Raw genomic sequence first — 20,917 nt, forward strand, 5'->3', positions numbered from 1 at the left:
GGATGTTTCTTAAATTGGAAAAAAAATGCAGAGGGGTCAGTGGGACATTTTCCTACCATCTATTATACAAACTCAAAGTTGGTGTGCAAGGGCAAGGCACAGTGACCTGGCAATCTCACTCACAGACGGGATTCCAGGGGGGCCCTAAGGGCACCCCAGATGTGGGGGGCCACTTAAGACCCTGACAAGTAGCACCTTTTTCCCCTGATGGAAAAGCCAGGAACGAACCCTGCCCATTAAATAACCGGCGTGGGGTCCCCCGAGCTGAGTCCCTGCCAGGGGCACACCACAGCTCACGGGCTATCACCCAGCAGGCAGTTAAAATGCCCCAAGTCTCCTTAACTGGTTACCTACTGGTATAGGGAGCAAGTGGGGTGGGACTCTGCCGGCTCCATCACCTCCAAGAGTGTGGCCTTAGCAAGCCGCCTTTCTGCTCTGAGCCTCAGTGACAGAGAGGCCCCCAGCCAAGCACAGAGGATTATCTCAAGGGTGAAAAGACATGGGCTCTTTTGCCCACCGTGAAGTCCTAATAAGTGCTCCGCATCTCTGCCCTCCCCAGAACCCTCCATGGCTAAGGGCCTTTGCCGAGTTTGGAACTGTTTTGAAGGCCCTGTGGTCCCCGTGTGGGCACGTCGGGACAGGCTCTGTCTACAGGATGACCCTGTACGGCAGGGCTGATAGATGCCAGGCCACCGAGGGTTCGGGCTCCCAGCCAGGCCACCCCATGAGCAATAACCCCAGGCGTGGGCCCCAGGGACGGCCTGAGGTCCTCACTAGGGGCCCCTGAGAGGTCAGGGACGCTGGCCTTTTCAGGCCATGTTATGGTTGGACTTGAACACCTGCCAGACCCAGAGGTCACGCCATGCACTGGCTGTTTCTGGACCCAGACTTTGGAAACACCCACCGCGGGCCAATGCACCTGGAGCCCAGCAAGACGGTAGGTGTGCCCTGCAGGCAGGTGGGCGCCATCCCACAGGGCAGCCCCCAGCAGCCAGAGGAGACCCTGGGGGTGGGGGGAGCCCAGGCCGCCATCAGCCCTCTGGCTGGTGCACATGGTAGCTGAGCCGGACACTCCTTCCAGGCCGAGCCGCACCAGAGCCCACGGCCAGCAGCCCGGACCTCCCGATGCCTGAAGCCCAGGCAGACAGTCCACACGAGCTCGCTGTATCTCATCGCCAACACTGGTTCTCAAAAGGCTGGAAGGATGGGCACCCAGGTGGCTTCTCGCAGTCCCAGTGACCCTGCTGACCTCAACTCCTTCCTTCTCTCTCACGTCTTCTATTGTGGCAAAATATAACATGAAATTTACCATTTTCACCATTTTTAAGTGCACAGTCAGTAGCATTAAGCGCATTCACCTCGTTGTGCGACTATCGCCGCCAGAATGTTGTCATCGTCCCAAACTGAAACTCTGCCCCCATTAAGCACTCACTTCCTCTTCCCCTCCTCCAGCCCCTGGCAACCTCCTGTCTCTATGAATGACAGCTCCAGGGTGTACGTGGAATCCCCCGTGTTTGTCTTTTTGTGAGTGTGACTTCACTGAGCGCTGTGTCCCCCAGGTCCATCCATGTGGCAGGTGGCCGAATGTCCTTCTTTCCTAAGGCTGAATAATATTCCATGTGGTTGGACCACATTTAGTTCATCCATCCGTTCATGGATGGACATGTGGGTGGCTCCCCCCTTTCGGCGATCGTGAGTAATGCTGCTGTGAATGTGGGTGCGCACATACCCATTTGAGTCCCCACTTTCAACACTTTGGGGTGCCCCCTCTCTATTCTCTACTCTTTATTCATGCCCTGAAGTCAGTGTGTCCGCACAGAGTGTCCACGTGTGTCCAGCATGTCTGGCGGCAGTGGGAAGGACAAGAACCAGATCCCTGTGTCTGCATCCAGCTGACCGCTCCCGGGTCTAACAGCAGCCAGGTGCCTCTGCTCTTGGGTCAGGGCCAAGGCCGTCCAGAACCTGTCTGGTCTCTGGGGAGGTTGTGACTGGCAATGATGTGGGGTGGGGGGAGGTCATGTGGCAACTCTCTACCCGTAACACCCAGAGAGGAGGGGCAAGGTAAGTGAGGGGCAGGGAGCGGCTGCAAACAGAGGCCACGGGGAGGGAGCGTCCGGTGGTGCCACAGCGGAGGGTGCCTGGCCTGGGCCTGAGCTTGCGTCCCCTCCCGGAGGGCACACAGCCAGCCCTGTAACTGGCTGCGCTTGCCTGCAGGCACTGGCGGGTTCCCATCTTAGCAAACCAGCCGAGAAGGAGGTAGAGAGGAGGGGCCGCAACAAAGGGGAGGGGAGGTCCCCCCCATGAGGAGGTCCCTCGGCTGGCTGGTGGCTGCGGGGCGGGGTGCTGGGGAGGGAACGGGAAGCCAGGCGGGTGCTGCGGGCAGGGGACACCCCCGGCTGATCTGGAGGAAGCCTGCCATCTGCTGGGCGCGCGAAGTGCCACCTCCAGGGAAATGGAATTTCAGGGGGCGGTGTCTGCCGGCCTCGTCCTTCCTGGGGGAGGCCTCACGGCCCTGAGGCCCAGGGCAGACCTGATCCTGCTGTGGGCCGGGGACGAGGGCAAGCCGGGGACCTCAGGTGGGCTGCTCCGCGAAGAGCTGGGCCGGTGGCCCGGGGCACTCACGTGCACGCCTGTCCCCCCGCCCCTCCCGGGCTGCCTGGGAAGCACGCTCCTCGCACGTCTGCCCCGGGCCCGGCCGGCCCGACAAAGACGGCTCTCTGCAGGCTCCCCTGGCCCTGCGGGGCGCACAATGCGCCCTTTCACCCCAGGTGGCTCTGGCGGAGGGTGGCGACCTCCCTGGGGTGCCTGGCTGGCTCCTGGCCCTACACTTCACTGTTCGCGGTTTGGAAGCTCAAGGAACTGTCACTTGCAACTACCGTCAGGGAAACTTCTCAGACGTGACATCCACATTTGTCATGTTGCTCCTACCCATGGGGGACAGCCTCGGAGCCTCTGTCTGTCCACACTCTCCCAAAACGGGGGGCCCGTGACCCCAATTAAATGGTGGCCACCGCATCACCAGAACGGGGAGCACGGGGAGCGTGCAATGAGCCTGCTGTCACTCGACACCCTTCCCGGCAGCCCGGCAGCCCGCCAGGCTCAGAGAGAGACCGTAGCTACCAAAAATAATCCTTCCAGTGTTTAAATATTTACAGAAGCAAGACAGACCCTGGTGCCTCTACCATCTAGAGAGTCCAGCCCTAACCACCCAGCCCTGGGGCTCCTGGGAGAGGCCACATTGCCCACCCTCCCCCTCTGCTGGGTCCAGGGTCTTACTTACCCCCACCTCCCTGACGTTTATGGGCCTCCTTCCAGTGACCCACAAGACAGCCACCCTCCGTCTTCCAGAACATTCCCACTTCCAGCTTCTGACTCCCATGTTCCATGACCCTGGCAGGCACCTCCTTCCTACAGCCCTTTCAGGCTCCAAAGCCCCTCAGGACAGGCCCCCCTTCTTGAAAGTGTTGGCACCCCATTTTGGAGATCATCAAACAAAACCTAAGAGCGGGGGGGTTGCGCCATCTACCTTGGGCCGGTCTCCATGCCCCCCCTTTCTCCCGGGGACCTAAGGCTGAGACGGGGGTGAGGCCCCTGCCATGGTTCTCAGGAGCCCTTAGGGGTCGCACCCCATGCTGGCCTCGTGGATGCATCGGTCAGTGTGCCCACCGTGTGGAGGAGAAAGGGGGGCAGTGAGGCTCGGGACTTGCCAGGGCATGTGGCCGGGCAGAGCTGGGATGGGACCCGCGGCTTGGTTCCAGCGCTGCCACACGCAGGGACCATCTGTGTCACCGCCTGCCGAGAAGGAAGCCAGGGACTCGTTCCAGGCTCACACCGGGGTCCAGGCCTCTGCTCTCAATGGGCAGGATCATCAGGGAAACCATACTTCAGGTTCCCCGAAGCAAGGAAGCATGTTCTGGATAGAGGTGGGGGGGGCTACCGGGCCTGTCGTCCCCTGTGCATCACGGGTGTTTGAGGAACGTGGGTTGAAGAGAACAGAAAACCCAAGTGAAAACGTCCTTTCTGATTACCCTGCTGGGAATGAATGCTAAGGCAAATAGAGTGGGTACGAGGACATTTCAATCAAAAGACAAAGGTCAGGGGCGCCTGGGTGGCTCAGTCCGTGAAGCATCCCACTCTTGATTTCAGATCGGGTCGTGATCTCAGGGTTGTGAGATCGAGCCCCATGTTGGGCTCCATGCTCACTGGGGAGCCTGCGTGGGATTCCCCCTCTGCCCCTCCCCCTGCTCTCTCTTTCTCGCTCTCAAATAAATCAATAAACCTTTAAAAAAAGAGACCACGTTCATTCGCCACTGCTTCTTGCTTTCAGGGAGAATTTCATCGGTATTGGGTTACATTGCAACAGCCAGACATGGGTCCCCAAAGACAGAGCGTGAGCTCCCCATCTCACCTGGGAGGCGCTGCCACCTCCCTGCCTCTGTGACCTCACGCTTAGGTCTATCAGAAGCCGCTGTGGGCCTTGGGCCCTGTGGAGCCCCTGCCGGGGCTGCTGATGCAACACCCAGGGAACCCCGGGGACTCAGGCTTCCTGCTCCTGAAGGCGGCTCCGTGCAGTCGGAGCAGAAGAGCTCCCCGGAGAGCATCCCTCCAGCCCCTGTGCAACAAATCATCCACGGTTGCGTCAAGGACCCCCAGAGGGGCTGTCATGGTTTGTGAGCAGAGCAGGGAAGGACAACAGGCCTCCTGCAGCAGGGGCACCAAGTCCCCAGGGAGTGCTCCCTCTTCTGGAGGCTGAACTTCCTTCTTGGTTCCGGAGGGCTTGATGCGCTTCTTTCCTCCCCTGTCCTGACAGCTTTAACAGAAAGAGGCCGGCTTTCCACAGGGCCGATGGTCCTTTGCAGGGCAGTCAGCAACAACATGATTTCAAGGGGACCCACCAGGTGCAATCACTTCCTTGGGTGACACCCTTGGCTGGGGACCTCCAGAATCCCTGCTGGGGGGGGGGGTCAGGTCTGCAGGACCTCCCTAGCAGGGGCAAAAGCTACCCAGCCTTTATGGACAAAGAGAGAGGGATGTCCAGGGGAAAGGGCTGCCAGAAAAATCTAAACAAAAAAAGCAGGATGCCAACCTGAGCTGGCCAACGCGGTGGCCCCTAGCCACACGTGGCATCAGGCACGTGAAGGATGGCGGGTTAACACTGAGCCGTGTTCTACGGGTAAAGTATACGTGGGGTTCCCAAGACTCGGTCCGGAGACAGACTGTAAACTCTTCTTACCAATAACGGGACATTGATTACATGTTGCCATGGTAATATTTGGGGCATGCTGGATAACTGTTAAAATTAATTTTACATGTCTCTGATTTTTGGCAAAGACGCAAAAGCAATTCGATGGCGGGATGGTCTTCTCGTTGGTGCCGAGCTGGCATATGGGAGCCAAGGGGCGTCTCAGCTGGGCTGGTGGTGACACAAAGCTATGCCACTGCTCAGAGCTCTGCACGCATGGGGCCACCGATGGGCGCTGGGTGAACAGGCGAGACCTGTGGCACTGGTGTACCCACCTCGACTGGATGGCTTGGAAGGTGTACTATGGTTTCAGGCGGACGTTGCCATTGGGGGAGGCTGGCTAAGGGGTTCATGAGATCTCCCTGTTCGTGGTTTTCTGCAGCTTCCTGTAACTCTCTAGTTATTTCAAAATCAGGTGTTCAAAAACGAGACTATTTGAAAATTTTAAGCCATGTATGGGGGCTCAACATTACATTTTTACTGGTCAGGGCTGGTTGAGACCAGAATCAGCACATTATGGCCCCCGCGGTCTGTCCCTGCGCAGCCCAAGAGCTGAGAACTTGTTTTTAAAAGCAGATTTAGGGGCACCTGGGTGGCGCAGCGGTTAAGCGTCTGCCTTAGGCTCAGGGCGTGATCCCGGCGTTATGGGATCGAGCCCCACATCAGGCTCCTCTGCTGTGAGCCTGCTTCTTCCTCTCCCACTCCCCCTGCTTGTGTTCCCTCTCTCGCTGGCTGTCTCTATCTCTGTCGAATAAATAAATTAAAAAAATCTTTAAAAAAAAAATAAAAAATAAATAAAAAAATAAAATAAAAGCAGATTTAATTTTTTAGGGCAGTTTTGGGTTTACAGAAAACGGAGTGGAAGATTCCTAGACATCCCCCCCAACACACAGACGCACATGATTTCCCTATTATTAACATCTTGCATTAGCGCGGTACGCTTGTTATAATTGATGAACCAACGGCAATTCATTACCACTAATAACCAAAGGTCCACAGTTCGCACGGGTTCATTTTGGGCTTGCACGCTCCGTGGGTTTGGTAGACGTACGATGCCACACGCCTGCCATTACGATATCCAGAGTAGCCTCACTGCCCTGAGCGTCCTCCGTGCCCTGTCTACAGCCTCCCGCTCCGCGGGGAGCCCCAGCCCCCCATCCTCCCACTGCTGCCAGACTCTGCCTTCCCCAAAATGTCGTGCGGCTGGAGTCCCACGGCCCTCAGACGGACTCCTCTCACTTAGCGATGCGCATTCCCGGTCGTGCCAGGTCTTCTCAGGACTTGACCGCTCGTTTGTTTCCAGCAATGACACAGTCCCCTGGTCTGGAGGGACCACAGTTTACTTGTCCGCTCACCTGCTGGAGGACGTCTTGTTTGCTCCCAAGTGGTGGCAGTTACGACAGCGCTGCCATAAGCATCTATGGGCAGGTTTTTGTGCAAAGATCGGTTTTGAACATTTTTCAGCATTGAAACAAATCAAAAGGAACGGAGTATTTCATGACACATGAACACTCTATGAATTTCAAATTTCAGGGTCCATAAATAAAGTTTTATTGGAACCCGGCCACGCCCAACCGCGTGCAAATACAACTAGAGGCTGCTTTCTCTCCAAAGCCAGTCTCTCAGCCAGGAACTCGTGCGCTGTGACCCCAGGCAAGCGACACAAGCTGTCAGCGCCTCTGCTCTCTCTCAAACGGGGTAAGAGCGGCACCGGCCCTGGGCCTTGTTTCAAGGATTAAATGCGCCAGGCCTCACTAAGCCTGTGCTGGGTTGAATACTGTCCCCTAAATTCGTGTCCACCCGGAATCTCCCAACGTGACCTTCTTTGGAAACGGGGTCTTTACAGAGGTAGTCGGTCAAGCGTCTCAAGATGAGGGGGCCCTAGAGTTAGAGTCGGCCCGACACGCAGCGAGCAGAGTCCTAACAAGAAGAGGCGTCCGGACACACGGAGGAGAAGGCCACGTGAGGAGAGAGGCAGGGATGGAGGGACGCGGCCATAAGAAATGCCTGGAGCCCCCCAAAGTGGGCAGAGAGAGAAGGGATCCTCCCCAGACACCTCGATCTCAGGCCTCCAGCTTCCAGACCGAGCGGATCCGCTTCTGCTGTTCTCAGCGGCTGGTTTGTGCTCCTTCCTCACGGCAGCACCAGGACACCAACACGAAGCACTTCCCACTGGGTGGGCCGCTGTCAGGTGCCCGGCAGGCGTCCCTGTCCTGCTGGCTGTGTTGGTAACAGCTACTGGTGACCCACGGGGGGCTGAGTTCTCCCCACCTGCTTTCCTTTACCGCCTTACTTTATCCCCACAATGGCCCCATTTCACAGATGAGGAAACCAAGGCACGAGGAGGGGAGATAAAACATGTTGTCACACCCTAGGGGTCGTGGTGGCGTTCAGGGTCACAGCTGTGTCTGACCACAGAGCTCGCCATGACTCTGAGCCCTTGCGGGACCCATGCGGCCTCGCCCGACCAAGCCCTCCTGTCCCTTCCCTGCCCAGATGGTTCCCCTGAGTTGGACATCGAAGGACAGGGCAGTGTCGAGGCCCAGCCTGGGCTCCCGGGCAGCCCCTCTGAGTTCCCGGAGCCGCTGGCAGCACCACTTGCTAAGGGGCTCCCATGACGGAGGGAGACGGCGAAGGGCACGTCCTTGGCCCTGGCCACCCGCCAGGCTTCCTAGCAGCCGGAGGCCGCGGGCCAGCCACAGGCCTCGGACCTGCCGGCTGCCCTTCCCGAAGCTGCTTCCTTCAGACCCGGGGGTCGGCCACCCCAGGCACGAGGGGAGCAGCTGGTGACTGCCACCTTGACTGGAGGAGGGGCCCGCGGAGGGGAGGAAGGGGAGCCGGCGCGCAGCCTGCCGAGTGCTACAGAAACATAAGACAAGATTAGTCCTAACGAAGCACAGAACAGATTGCTGGGTGTCGGGAGATGGGATGTTTTAAAGAAATAAATCTCAGCTCCCGGCTGCAGAAGCACAAACAAACCCAAACAACAGATCTTTGGAAGCCGCCAGCTTCCCGGCTGCCAGGCTGCTGCTGAGGGCCCAGGAGGGGCGAGGGCGGGTGTTCCGGAGCATCCTCGGGCATTGGGGCGCCCGGGCAGGCCCACAGCAGGGCACGGAGGGAGCTTCCCGAAACCTCGAGGGAGGGGACACGCCCCTACCTCTCCACCACCCCATCTCCCACCAGTTCCTGGCTGCCCCACCTCCTGGCTCTCCGGGACCCGCAGCTGGTCTGGCAGACGGGCACCCTCTCTCCTGGGTGGTGGCGGCCACCCCCCAGTGCTCCCCCACCCCCATCTGGTCCTGCTGCTGCTGCAGGGGCCTCTTGGGACATTCTCCAGTGCAAACACGCTGTCACTGCGCCTGGAGGCTCCCCCCGTCCCTCCAACCCCCTGGTCTGCTCGGGTCACCTCCTTCTCGCCCCCTCCCCTGCACAGGCACCCTGCCGGCTGGAGGAGGCCGTGCGGAAAAAGAACGGCCAGGCTATCTGTGAAAACCGCCAGCAGCGACTGAGAACTGTGGTCTCACAACATCTGCCGCCCTCGACTGGCTTAGGGGGACCCTGGATGGCACCCCCAGGTCCCTATTGACAGCTCCCCGGCAGCGATACCTCCAGGCATTTAGACCTGGGCCACTGAGCCAGCAGCTTCCAGATCCTTCTGAGAGGCTGGAGTTCTCGCCTCATTTCTGTCCCCTGTGCACGCGGGCCAGTTACACCGACGGGGACGATAGATATCAATAATTCAGCCTTTACGGCTGATAGCCTGGTGTCATGCAGCCTTTTCCTCCTAAAGGCAAAAAGCACTTAAGATACCATTTATTTCCACCTCGTGTCCGGGGGCAGGGGCGGGGGCCTGGAGCCGGGCAGAGACGCCCCTCCTCGCCAGCTTCTGCCTGTGGCTTCAAGGCCACCCGAATCCTCCGGCACCCCTGGGAAACCCGCCACGGGGGAGGGGCACCTGGCCGCTGGCTCTGTGACCCTTTTCCTTCAACAGGATCCGGAGGGCTCCCTGTGCCACCTTCATCCTCCCCACGGGGACTGTTTTGTGGAGACCAGCACTGCCCGACACAGAACCTTCTGGCCTCGTGGGGCTATCGAAATTTAAATTCGTTATGGACCAACAAAATTAAAAATCCAGCTGCTCAGTCGCAACAGGTCCATTTCCAGGGCTTGACAGCCACACGTGGCCGGTAACGACCGCCTGGACAGCGTCCACTGCTGCAGAAAGTTCTGAAGGACTGTGCTGCTACGACAGGCCCGTAAGGCTTTTGAGAGAGCAACAGCGTGAGGCCGTGGATTTCAACCACAGCTCGGACAAGGTGCCAGGCAGCAGGGGCTCTGCAGAGCGGCAGTGCTGCCTGGAAGAGGGTCTTCCCCACCCGCGGGCTGGTGGGCTCGCCTGGGCTTCCGTGGCATAGGGAACATTCCAGCTGCACGCAGCAAGGCCGGGGAACGGCGGAACCGTGGGCTGGCTCGGGAGGGCTGGCAGCGCGCATGGGGGAAGCGCGAGAGCAAAGGCTGGAGGCAGGTGGGCATCCGAACAGGACCCCGAGGGCAGGTGGGTCCAGCGGTCACCAGCCCGCGTCCCCCCAGGGCCTGTGCCCTGCTCGCTAGACCCGCATCTGAGCAGGCTAGGCCACGGCACCCAGGAAGCCACCGTGAGAGGCCACCAGTGAGTTCTGTAACCCCACACGCCACCCTTCACTTGGGACGCCACCCTGAGAGCAGGTGCCAGGAACAACAAGAGGACCCAGGGAGACGGGAAACAGCAGCCTCTCCCTGGGGCAGGGGCACAGCTCTGGGGACTGGCTGGCAGATCACCAGTGTCAGGGTTGCCAGCCGGACCTCAGTGACCAGCGAGCACGAGAGAGCATTTTCACGGACAAGCGTGCAGGCCGGGCCGGGTAAGCCGGTCTGAGTTCGGCAGCACTTTAACTGGCTATCTCATTTTAAAACTCAGTTTTTATCATAAAACGAATACAACCACAGAATAACATTTTTGAAAATCGAGAAAAGGAAAACATTACTCAAAATCACACTATCTTAACGTTTTGGCACGGGGTCCTCTCAACCTGTGTTGTGAGGTGGCCGCACACGCCATTTAAATTTAGATCCCCGGGGCGCCCGGGTGGTTCAGTCCTTAAGCGTCTGCCTTTGGCTCAGGGAGTGATCTCGGGGTCCTGGGATCGAGCCCTACATCAGGCTCCTCCGCTGGGAGCCTGCTTCTTCCTCTCCCACTCCCCCTGCTTGTGTTCCCTCTCTCACTGGCTGTCTCTCTCTCTCTGTCAAATAAATAAATAAAATCTTTAAAAAATAAATAAATTTAGATCCCTCCACGTTACCTAAAATTAAAATTCAGTGCCAACGTCTCACTGGCCCTATTTCCGGAGATCCCCAGCTGCGCGCAGGAGGCCAGTGGCTACGACGTCGGAGGCACAGAGCTGGAGTCTGTCCAGCGTGGCACGAGGTTCTCGTGGGCCTCCCTGCTCTGGATGGCCTCACCCGCGCTCAGGGGCCTTTTCATAGACTTTAGCCAAAATGTGCGTGGGATTTGCTGCTGAGACGCTGTGAATCTCCACGGGGCAGCTCAGCCTTTGTGAACACCGCGTGTCCTTCCTTCTGGTGGCACTGAGGACCTAAACATTCAGGAGTCGCAGACACTTGCAGAAATCAGGGGGTGCCCACTCCTCAGAAAAATGCGTGCCCATGAGCACACAGACAAAAAGTGGCCTACGATTTCAGGGGCTCACTGACCCCAGATAAAACTCCCTTGTCTGGTGGGGTGAACCAGAGCTGAGCTAGCTCCTTCCCGGCTGCTGGACACTTAAACTCTTTCCCTCTTTTCTCCATTATAAAAAGTACTGTAATGAACACCTTCACGCAAATGTGTTCTATTCTGTAACTCAGATTATTTCTTAGAATGCGTTCAGAAGACATTCGATGTAGGAGACAGGAGCTGTGTTCAGCCCTTCACACACATGGCTGATGCACTTCCTGGGGTGGCGGCGATTGGCAGGCCACCCGGGGAGTCCACAGGGGGGTCTTACTATATTACACGCTCACCCACCGGCCCTTCAGACCAGACCGGACAGCTTCCAGGACAGATGAATGACGGGCTGGCTACTGACCTTGCTGCTGACCTTGCCCGATGGTTGTGCTCACCTGCATGCCAATCCCAAGCCCTAATTCCTGATGCTGTGGAATGCACAGTGCTGAGGGAGCCACGGAACCCAGCCCTGCTCCAGGACTCAGACCTTGGCCAGAGCAGCAGCTCTCCTCTGCCACCCATTCCCCAGTGGGCTTTGACCAGTCATTTGGCAGAGGATTTCCGGCCATCACTGTGCTGGGAGCCGGGCAGTGGGAGGGGGGCAAGGGCGGGGGCTACAGCAGGTGCCTTGGCCATCTAGGAACAGGGTCCTGCCTGGCTATGCCCCACAGGTAGCACACGAATGGCCACTGCCCTTCTGTGAACTAGCCATCACATAACGAAACGTTGGAAGGAGTCTCAGATGCAGGGCGGGGTGGGGGGCTACTCCTCCTCGCCCATCCCCGGCCCGCAGTCTGCCTCCACGTGTAGTTCTTTGGTTCCGCCACTAGAGGGATCCCGTGAGCCAGCCTGCCTGCACCCCTCCCGGGGACCCAGTTCCCAGTTACATTAGGAGACTTGGCTCCAGGAGCAGCTATGGGCACATGCCAGTCCTCAAAGCCAAGCCTGGCTGCGGGGTGTCTGCTCCAGCCAATGCCGGCACTCTGGACCTCCGCCCAGACTCCCTCTCTGTCCAAGGCACCAGGACCACGCCTCTCTCCCTGCGGTCCCCTTCAGAGCCACGGCTGGCAACCAGGCGGCACGCTGGGAGCCCCTGGGCCCCGCTCCCAGCAGCTCTGGCTTAGTTGGTCTGGCTGCCACCTGGGCATTAGGCGTTTCCAAGGCTGCCAGAGGCACCTCACCTGCAGCCGGGTGGGGGGTGCCTGTCTATAGGGTCCAGTACAGCTGACCCTTTAGTGCAGGATTTCCAGCCCCATCACTGGGTGGGCTCTGCGGGGGTGGGAGGGGGCGGAGGGGCACCACCCTTGCTTCCACGGTCTCCGGTGTGGTGGCTCGGAGAGTAAAGGAGCAAGCGAACGTGCACTGCAGGGACTGGCCCAGTGCCCAAATCTGGCTCTTGTTGAAATGGCCTGTGAAAAATGCAGATTCCAGGGTCTGCCCCAGCGCCTTCCCACATCTGCTTTTTAAAGCCCCAGCAACCTGTCAATGCGCGGCTGGGCCGGGAACCAGTGTGCCTCCACGCAACACCCATCAGGTCTTCTCTGGGACGTACATCAACCCCCCCGCCCCCCCCGGCTGAGAACAGGCTCCCGCCAGGAGGCAGGGAGGGCTCCCGGCCGTCTCTGTCCTGTCGCAGCACAAAGCCTCAGCCTAACCGGACTGCTTGGGCCAGAAGAGCAGGTGTTCCGGAATTGCCGGGACTGTGTGCGTGAGGCCCCTCCCCGACCATACCACGGTCTTCTGCACCCACTCAGAGATCAGCCCGAGGTCTGTGACGCAGCGCTAAGCAAACATGACCCCACACGGAACTGGGTGGGGCCGGGGTCTGGAAAGCAAACAAGTCTCCGGAATCGTTACCACCGAAGGCCTCCCAACACCGCCGCCGAACCCCCGCACCCGAGAGACGCCCCCCAGCTTTCACTCGGGAGTCTGCACGCGGCGCCGATTGGGGCTCTCGCGTCCAGCTGCAATCAGAACCGCCTGGTAGTCAGCCACGAACAGGAGGTCCTGACACGTGCTTCGTCGGGGACACTGTGCTCAGTCAAAGCCAGACACAAACAGCCACATGTGGCACGATTCCACTTACAGGAGACACCACAGCGGGCAAACCCACAGAGACAGAAGGTAGGTGAGTGGTTGCCGGGGCTGGGGGAGGGCGCATGGGGAGTGGCGGCATAGTGGGTATGGGGCTTCCTTTTGGGGTGAGGACAAAGTTCGGGGACTAGACAGCGGTCACTGTTGTACAACACTGAATGCACTACATGCCATGGAATTGTACGATTTTAAGTGGCTACGGCGGCAAATCTTAATGTTACGTGTATGTTACCACAATTAGAAAAACAAAACAATTTCCCTACTCTGGGGCGCCCCTGTCTGTCTGGGAAGGGTTCTCAGCCTTGGCGCTAAGACACGTGGCGGACTCACTCCATCATGGGGGGCTGTCCCAGCGAGCGTGGGGCGTTCAGCAGCATCCCTGGCCCCCACCCACCAGATGCCAATCACATCCCCATCATCAGTTGTCCTGAGACTGCCACATGTCCCCTAGGGCAGAATCAGCCCCAGGTGAGAATCAGTGCTCTAGAAGCATCTGGAATTGCCTGGGAGATTCTCACAAGCAGCTGGGATAGAGCAAGGCAGACGGAGGGGAAGAGGAAGCCAACAGTGCATTCACTAGCTAACCCCGTACAACGGATGTTACTGTCCTCATCTCATGAATGAGGAGACGGAAGTTCTAAGAAGACACAGCACTTTCCCAGGCTCATGCCAACCAGGTCTCCTTAATTCCCAAATCCAAGCTCCTTACGTGATTGGGGGCCCTACATGGCTCCTTACACCAGGCCCTAGTTCTGGTTCTGCCACTAAGATCTTAGCCATGAGACCATAGGCCAGGCCCAGCACACCTGAGTCACAGTAAGGATGGGAGCTCAGAATCTGTCCCTCCACCTGGGCCCTGGGGGTGCTGGGTACGTTCCTCTCCCTCCACCTGGGCCGTGGGGGTGCTGGGCACCTGCAGGTCTCGCTGCGCTGGCCAGTGGCACCACCAGGGGGAGCTCTGACCAAGCCCTGCAGTGGGAAGCCAGGCTTGGGTTCCATTCCCAGCCTGGTTCCCTGGTGGGAAACACCACCCAGCTCAGGGAGCCTCCTCGGGTGCGGCCAACCGCCCCCTTCACTTGCGTCTCCAATACTTGAGACAGAGGGAGTCAGTCCACCCTCAGGCTCTAACGGACCACATCTCACTGGGGGAATAAAATCAGGGACAAATCCATCTTAAATTCCTTCTCCTTTGCTCCCTGGCTTACGTCTGTCCTGTGTGACCTCATGTGCTCCAGGGGTGGGGCAGAGCCAGCCCGGGTCAAATCCAGCTCCGCTCGCTGACTGGCTTTGTGACCTCCGCCAAGTTCAATAACCTCTCTGAGCCTCGCTGTCCCTTTCTGCGTATGGGGTGATGTTAGGACCCGCCTCACAGGGCTTGGGGTGGTTGTGAGCGGGAGCGTAAACGATCCGTGGCACACACCCGGTGCCCACGCAACGTGTGGACCATCCACCCCGGCTCGCGCCTGGCTCACGGCTCGAGTTCAATGTTCGTGTGCCGGCTGAATACCTCCGCAGCTAGAAGCGTGATCTCCACTGTCTACCCAGAAATCTAACGAGAGTGAGGACCACGGTCAGAGCACAGGAAGGGGCTGCCGAAGTCGGGGCGGCCTGTCCTGTGCAGGCCCTGGCCGCTCCGGGTTAGTGCAAGCCTCACTGTTCACGAGCCTTGTGCATGCCCACCGCTGTGAGGCCCCACGGACCCCTAACGATGCCGCATGGTGTCCACTACACGGTGTGACACCCTCCCCCGTCAGGTGCGCCCCAGGGCGAGGCATGTCCTGCCCCACCTGCCCCCTGCCTGTGCAGCTGGAGCCAGCGAGGCTGCCGCTGTGCCCAGGCATCTGGTTCCCCTGGGCTCTCAGGCTATAGAGGGAAAGCCACCGACACTCCCCCCAGGACTGTGCTCCAGCCTCTTATAGCTCGAGGGTCTGGGCAGAAAGGCTAAGGTTCCCCTGGGGCCAGGGGCTGGGGTCACGTGCCTGGCTTGGCTGCAACACCATAAGACTTAAGCTACCAGCCAGGAGTCTCCAAGCATGCCTGGGGTCTGTGGGATGGCCGACAATCTACTGTCCCCCCAGTGATAAGAACGGGGACACCAGGATTCCCAGGGCTGGCAGGGACGGCTTGTCCTAAGTGAGGCCACCGAGGGGAACGGAGGGGGAGAGAAGGTGGAACCCTGCACTGTGTGTCCTTCACCATCGCCTTGGGCAGCATCAATGACGGGACACAGGTTCCAAGGTCCCGGCACGGAGAGAGCTGGACCCCAGCAGGGTGAGACACAGGCTGTCTTCAGCACTCAGGGAACAGAGCCCAACACAGGGGTTGCCCCGCCACGAGGCCCCCGGGGCAGGCCTCGGGGGTCAGACTCAGGACTCACCCGCTCTCGCTGTCCAGGAACACAGAGCTGCCGCTGTCCACAAGGGCCGCGCTGATGGGTGAGAGGCAGAAAGGCGAAGAGAAAGCGTCGGAATCCGAGTCGAAGGAGCTGTCCCTGCTCACACCGTCCGCGGACAGCTCCAGGGAGCCCTCCTCCTCGCTGGCCTCAGGCCGTGGCTCCCGCCCCTCCTCGGTCCCGTCCTGCGAGCTGACCGCCGACAGGATCCCGGAGTCGCTGTGGGCTGGTGGTGGGGCCATCCCCAAGCCCTGGGCTGGCTTCTCCCCCTCCTCAGAAGGGGGGGAAGGGCTGACGTGCACAGCGTCCTGGACACTTTGTGCCACCACCAGGGTGTCCTCGTCTCTGGGGATCAGGGCAGGCCTGGGCTCCGTAGGAGAGGGCTGGTGGGGGGTCCCCAAGCTCTGGGCACGCCGGCCCCGTGGGCAGGGTGCCTTGCGCACGGGGGAGCTCTCGGGGGTGATGTACCGCAGCGCCTCCTCGTCCTGCCTCTGGATACGAGAGTTGGGGACCCACGCGAGGACGAGGGTGCTCCCCAGCAGCTCATCCTTCTCCATGTACAAGCACAGGTAGCCTGGGGGGGGTCAGGAGGACAGGCAGGTTAGGGACCCTGGTGCCTCTGTCTGGCCTCTGGTAGAGGCCACGCCCTGGTCGGTCAGGTCGTGGGGCTGGGCAGGCGCCGGCTTCACACATAGCCTGGCCCCGAGCACAGCACGTCCGGAGGCGCGGTCAGGCTTGCGGTGAGTGAAAGCTGGGGGCACTTAGCAGATTCGGGGGCACCGGGCTCCCAGGCAGTGGTCTGTCGTTGCTTTTCCACACACAGGGAGCCCTCCTCCAGCTCAGAGCCCCACCCCAGCCACAGTCTGGGGCCCCGGAGCTTTCCCACCCGCAGCCAGCCTCCCGGTCTGAGCGAGCCCGGGGGCCCAGGAGCCCTGCTTCACCACGGCTGGGAGCAACGGAGGCTGCGGGCTCTATTTCTATTTCAGACAAAATAAATCCAAAGAGGGGTGTTTTCCGGTCAGCCGGGTCTCAGTGTGTCTTCTTTAATGCAGCTCTCCGTCCCCAATGTCAGGCACCAGGCGAGGATGGGGGCCGAGAAGAGCAGTCCCCTTCTGAGGCGGCGGCCAGCAGGTGGGCTCTCTGGGCCCCTGGACGCTCAGTCTGGGGGGAAGGCGGTATTTCCTGCCACATTAGGATGTCCTGGTTTCTGGGCCGATCATGCCAGGTGCCCAGGCCTCCGGGTCTCTGCTTTGGAAAGCCCCCGGGGGCGGAGCTGGGCCCTCACATGCCTCGGGGCTCTGAGAACCTGCACCAGTGTCTCCTGAGCTGAGCTCCCATTTCCAGAAGAGGTGGGGACACTCAGTGATATTGGCAAAGTGCAGGGGACGCCTTGCGTTTCCACACCCTCAGCTCCTGGGCCTCGGGGACTGGGGAGGGAGCCCCAGGCCTCCGCCCCCACCCCCCACTTGGCCTTCCACCATGACAGCATCACCAGGATGCTCCCCCAAGGCTGTGCTGTTCTTTCCGATTTAGAGCAGAAGAGCTAACACTCTCAGACCCGGCCCCAGAAACTCTGACTCCTCGAATCCTCAGAGCTGGTCCCATGGTCAGGCGTCCACGGCCGTGGGCCGCCCAGAGCCTGTGACCCCTTCTAGAGCACTCCTGGGGGACGCAGGACCCTGGATTCCCTGTCTACACAGCCCAGAGCGGGCTTCCAGGGCCTGCTCCTGAGCTATCTGTGGGGGCTGTGGACGGGCTGGGGTGTCCACATGTGCACGCCCGAGGTCCCTCATAGTGCAGGAAAGAGCTGGGCTGGAGGCCGGCTCTCCCGCTTTGGAACCTGTAGAGCCGATGACTCCAGATCTGCACCTGACCATCTGGGTGACTGTGAGGATAGACTTATCGAGTCTTTAAACTTTTTGTATTTTAATTAATTTATTCAGTATTTTGTTGACACATAATTTGCATACCGCAAAGTGCTCAGGCCTGATTGTAATTTATAGCTTTTAGATGTTCTGACATGTGGTGTGGGGCCTCCGTGTGCGCTGGGTGGGCAAGTCCACAGGCGGCAGCCAGCTGCAGGTGCCCCGGGGGCCCTGAGCGTCCTCCAGCAGCCTGGGGAAGCTGCAGGAAGAATGAGAAGGGCCCAGAGCCTGCCCTTGCCCCACCTCCACCCCAGGCTAACGCTGGGAGTGGCCCAGCCTCTCTGACCACCAGGCTCCTCACCCAAAAACGAGGCCTGCTCAGGGCTCTGGGCACTCTCACAACGTTCACATGCAAATAAAATAAGCGATCTATGTGTTTGTTGCAAGTCGTTTGCACAAACGACAAAGGACCACACAGGCTTGGGTATCACTAACCCATCATTTTGTCCCTTCCATGGTGGGGGGCAGCGGGGCTGAGGGAAGTCAGTGCCCGGCGGCTACGACCAGATCTAACAGTCTCGGATCTGCGGCCGGCCGAGCACAGCCATGGTCCGGTACCCGTCCCAGAAGAGAAGCACATGTTTTGCTCTGTGCTGTGACCCTCAGCCCCGCCGTGCACAGGGCAGCCGGCCACCGCCGCAGGGCTCAGGATACAGCCTGAGCCCTGGAAAGAGATATAGTCTTTGTGACTCGGCTCAAGAGAGCAAAGCCGCTGTCACCACGGGGAAGTATCCCACCCCAGGCGCAGGCAGGCCCTGGTGCTGGGGTGTCCCGGTCCCTGCAGACCCCTGCGGAGAGTTTCCTGCTCCAGTGGGATTAGAGGACAGAAGGACACAGGACTGATGACTTCCACGTCTCCAGATTCCCACGCCTGTCCCACAGTCCACCTGGTTCTCATCGCAGCCTTCTGGGCTGTGGGAAGGGAAGCAGCCGCCAGGCCTAGCCTGCGGGGTGTGCTCCTGCCACTGGAGGGGGCCTGGGGTACTGGCCAGCACCCACAGAGGACGGCTGTGCGCTTCCCTGCCTGCAGGCTCCCTGTTCCCAGCAGCCCTGGCGTGACCTAACGTCCTCCTCTGAGGCCGATTCCCCTTCAACTGTCCCACCCCACGTGTGTAAGTTAAAGGTCACCAGCCCCTTCGAGGATGGGGAAATTAGGACAAATGGAGAAGAGACACAAAAGCTTTCCGAAGCTGGGGCTTGGTTACTTTAGAAAGAGAAGTGGGTCCCTCCGCCCAGGCCCGCCCAGCTCCTGGCTCACCTGGATGGTGCTCCCCCAGCCCCTGCAGCCCCTCTGGGGGGTGCACGCAGACATTGTTCTTGGAGTAGATGATCTCCCCATCCAGGACGGAGGGGGGCCCGCCACCGCCGCCTGGGGTGAGGGTCAGGAGGTCTGAGGCTTTGGAGGAGGCCCGGCGAAGGAGACGGCCCAGAGACATTGCCGGGGGAGTGTTTCCATCCTCCGCACGCTTCGCCCAGGCGGGGCTCGTCCAGACGTGGCTGGGGGAGAAAGACACAGAGGAGGGGCGTCAGGCCAAGGTCAGGGGCTTGGGACAGGTGTCCTTGGCGCTGCGTCCTGCCTCACAGCAGTAAGCTTGAGATGGATGGTGGTTCAGGAGCTACAGCGACGGGTCCTGCTAGCACAAGGCCACGTGGCATCATGGACGTCTGGGGCCGGGTCGTTCCCAGTGCTGGAGGCGACCCTGGTCTCCACCCACTGCATGCCACCAGCAGCGCCCTTCCCACTACGACAACTAGAAATGTCTCCAGGCATGGCGAATGTCCCCTGGGGGCCAAACCACCCGTCACAGGGGCTCTGCTCTCCCACGGCGATCTCATAAAACTTCCAGACTTCTCTTTGCTCAGTTTTTTACCCTGTGTGCCAACAAGGCCTCCCTTCCTGAACTTCTCACCCCTCCGCCGTGCTTCCCAGGGCCCGTGCTCCTTCCTCCATCCCGTCCTTCCTGGCCTCCTCCGTCTCCCACACCCTGGCAGCCCCAGGCCCGGCCTGATGTCCCGACCCACGACCGATCATCTCAGCTGGGAAGAGTGTCACAAGCAGTATTTGAACGACCCAAGTTCATCCACAACTCATTCTTTTTTTTTTTTTTTTTTTTTTTTTTTAAAGATTTTATTTATTTATTCGACAGAGATAGAGACAGCCAGCGAGAGAGGGAACACAAGCAGGGGGAGTGGGAGAGGAAGAAGCAGGCTCATAGCAGAGGAGCCTGATGTGGGGCTCGATCCCACAACGCCGGGATCACGCCCTGAGCCGAAGGCAGACGCTTAACCGCTGTGCCACCCAGGCGCCCCGTCCACAACTCATTCTTTAAGAAAATAAACGAGAGGGGCGCCTGGCCGGCTCAGTGGGAGGAGCGTGTGACTTCCAATCTCGGGGTCGTGAGTTCGAGCCCTGTGTGGGGTGTTGAGATTACTTAAATAAATAAAAACTTAAAAAATAAATAAATAAAAATTAAAAAATAAACAAGAAACAGAAGGATTCAATGCAGCATACCTACAGGACTCCTAGAGGTTCACCAAAAGGAGCAGAATGGCGATTCACAGAAGAGTGAACGGAAGAGCTGATAAAAAGGACAAATTCTCAGTCTAAACGAAAGCCCAACACCCAGCAGACGGGCCGAAAGCAATTTTTATTTGAGCCAAAAGCCCAAAATCAACATCACATGCTCTGTGAACCAACCAGATGCTTCCCACCGGTCGAGCCCCCGAACGCAAACCACCAAACAGAGTCGCATGTGGAATGAGCCACCGGTGCGAGCTCGCCGCATAGGTGAAGACGTGCGCGCAGAGCCTCGCTGCCCTCGGCCAGAGACAGTGCATGCCTGAGACTCAGACCTCGCCGGGCAGGGTGCCGGCCGGCCTCAGGGCCGGGGGCGTCTACAGAGGGCTTCACCTTCCCCTCTTTGAAAGAAGAAAAAAGGCAGGAAGCCAATATGATAAAGTCATCGACGGATGGTTGGATGAACTAAATGTGGTCCAGCCACACAACGGAATATTATTCAGCCTTAAGAAGGAAGGACATCCTGATGCGGGCCACGTGGGTGGACCTTGAGGACACTGCTCAGGAGAGTCAGCTGACACAAAAGGACGAATAGTATAGGATTCCACGTACACGAGGCCCCTGGAGTCGTCAGATTCATAGAGAGAAGGTAGGATGGGGGGGGGTGCCAGGGGCTGGGGGAGGGGACGGGGCATTAGTGTTTTGGGGGCCAGAGTTTCAGTCTGGGACAATGACAACGTTCTGGACACGGATGGTGGTGATGGTCCCGCAACAGTGTGAATGTATTTCTTGCCACTGACCTTGCATTTACTAAGAGGTACATTTTCATATCACGTCTACTTTACCACAATAAAACAAATTTTAAAAAAGATTTTATTTATTTATTTGACAGAGAGAGAGGCAGCAAGAGAGGGAACATAAGCAGGCGGAAGTGGGAGAGGAAGAGGCAGGCTCCCAGGGGAGCAGGGAGCCCGATGCGGGG

The 20,917-nt window shown here is 59.2% G+C and overlaps 1 protein-coding gene across 5 annotated transcripts in view; it reads right to left on the bottom strand.

Moving 5' to 3' along the window:
• The window catches only part of TBC1D16 (TBC1 domain family member 16), a 69,634-nt gene that overhangs the window by 43,192 nt on the left and 5,525 nt on the right, over positions 1–20,917 (bottom strand). For all 5 annotated transcript variants that reach the window (XM_034640658.1, XM_019802356.2, XM_019802353.2 and 2 more), the window contains exons 2-3: positions 18,676–18,914; positions 15,478–16,066 (exon numbers count right to left, since the gene is read on the bottom strand). In XM_034640658.1, coding sequence (XP_034496549.1) covers positions 15,478–16,066; positions 18,676–18,853 — 767 coding nt within the window. In that variant the 5' untranslated portion in view covers positions 18,854–18,914. The remainder of the gene's footprint in view (positions 1–15,477; positions 16,067–18,675; positions 18,915–20,917) is intronic.

This window comes from Ailuropoda melanoleuca, chromosome 13 (genome assembly GCF_002007445.2).
Source record: "Ailuropoda melanoleuca isolate Jingjing chromosome 13, ASM200744v2, whole genome shotgun sequence".
In the NCBI taxonomy this organism is placed as follows: Eukaryota; Metazoa; Chordata; class Mammalia; order Carnivora; family Ursidae; genus Ailuropoda; species Ailuropoda melanoleuca.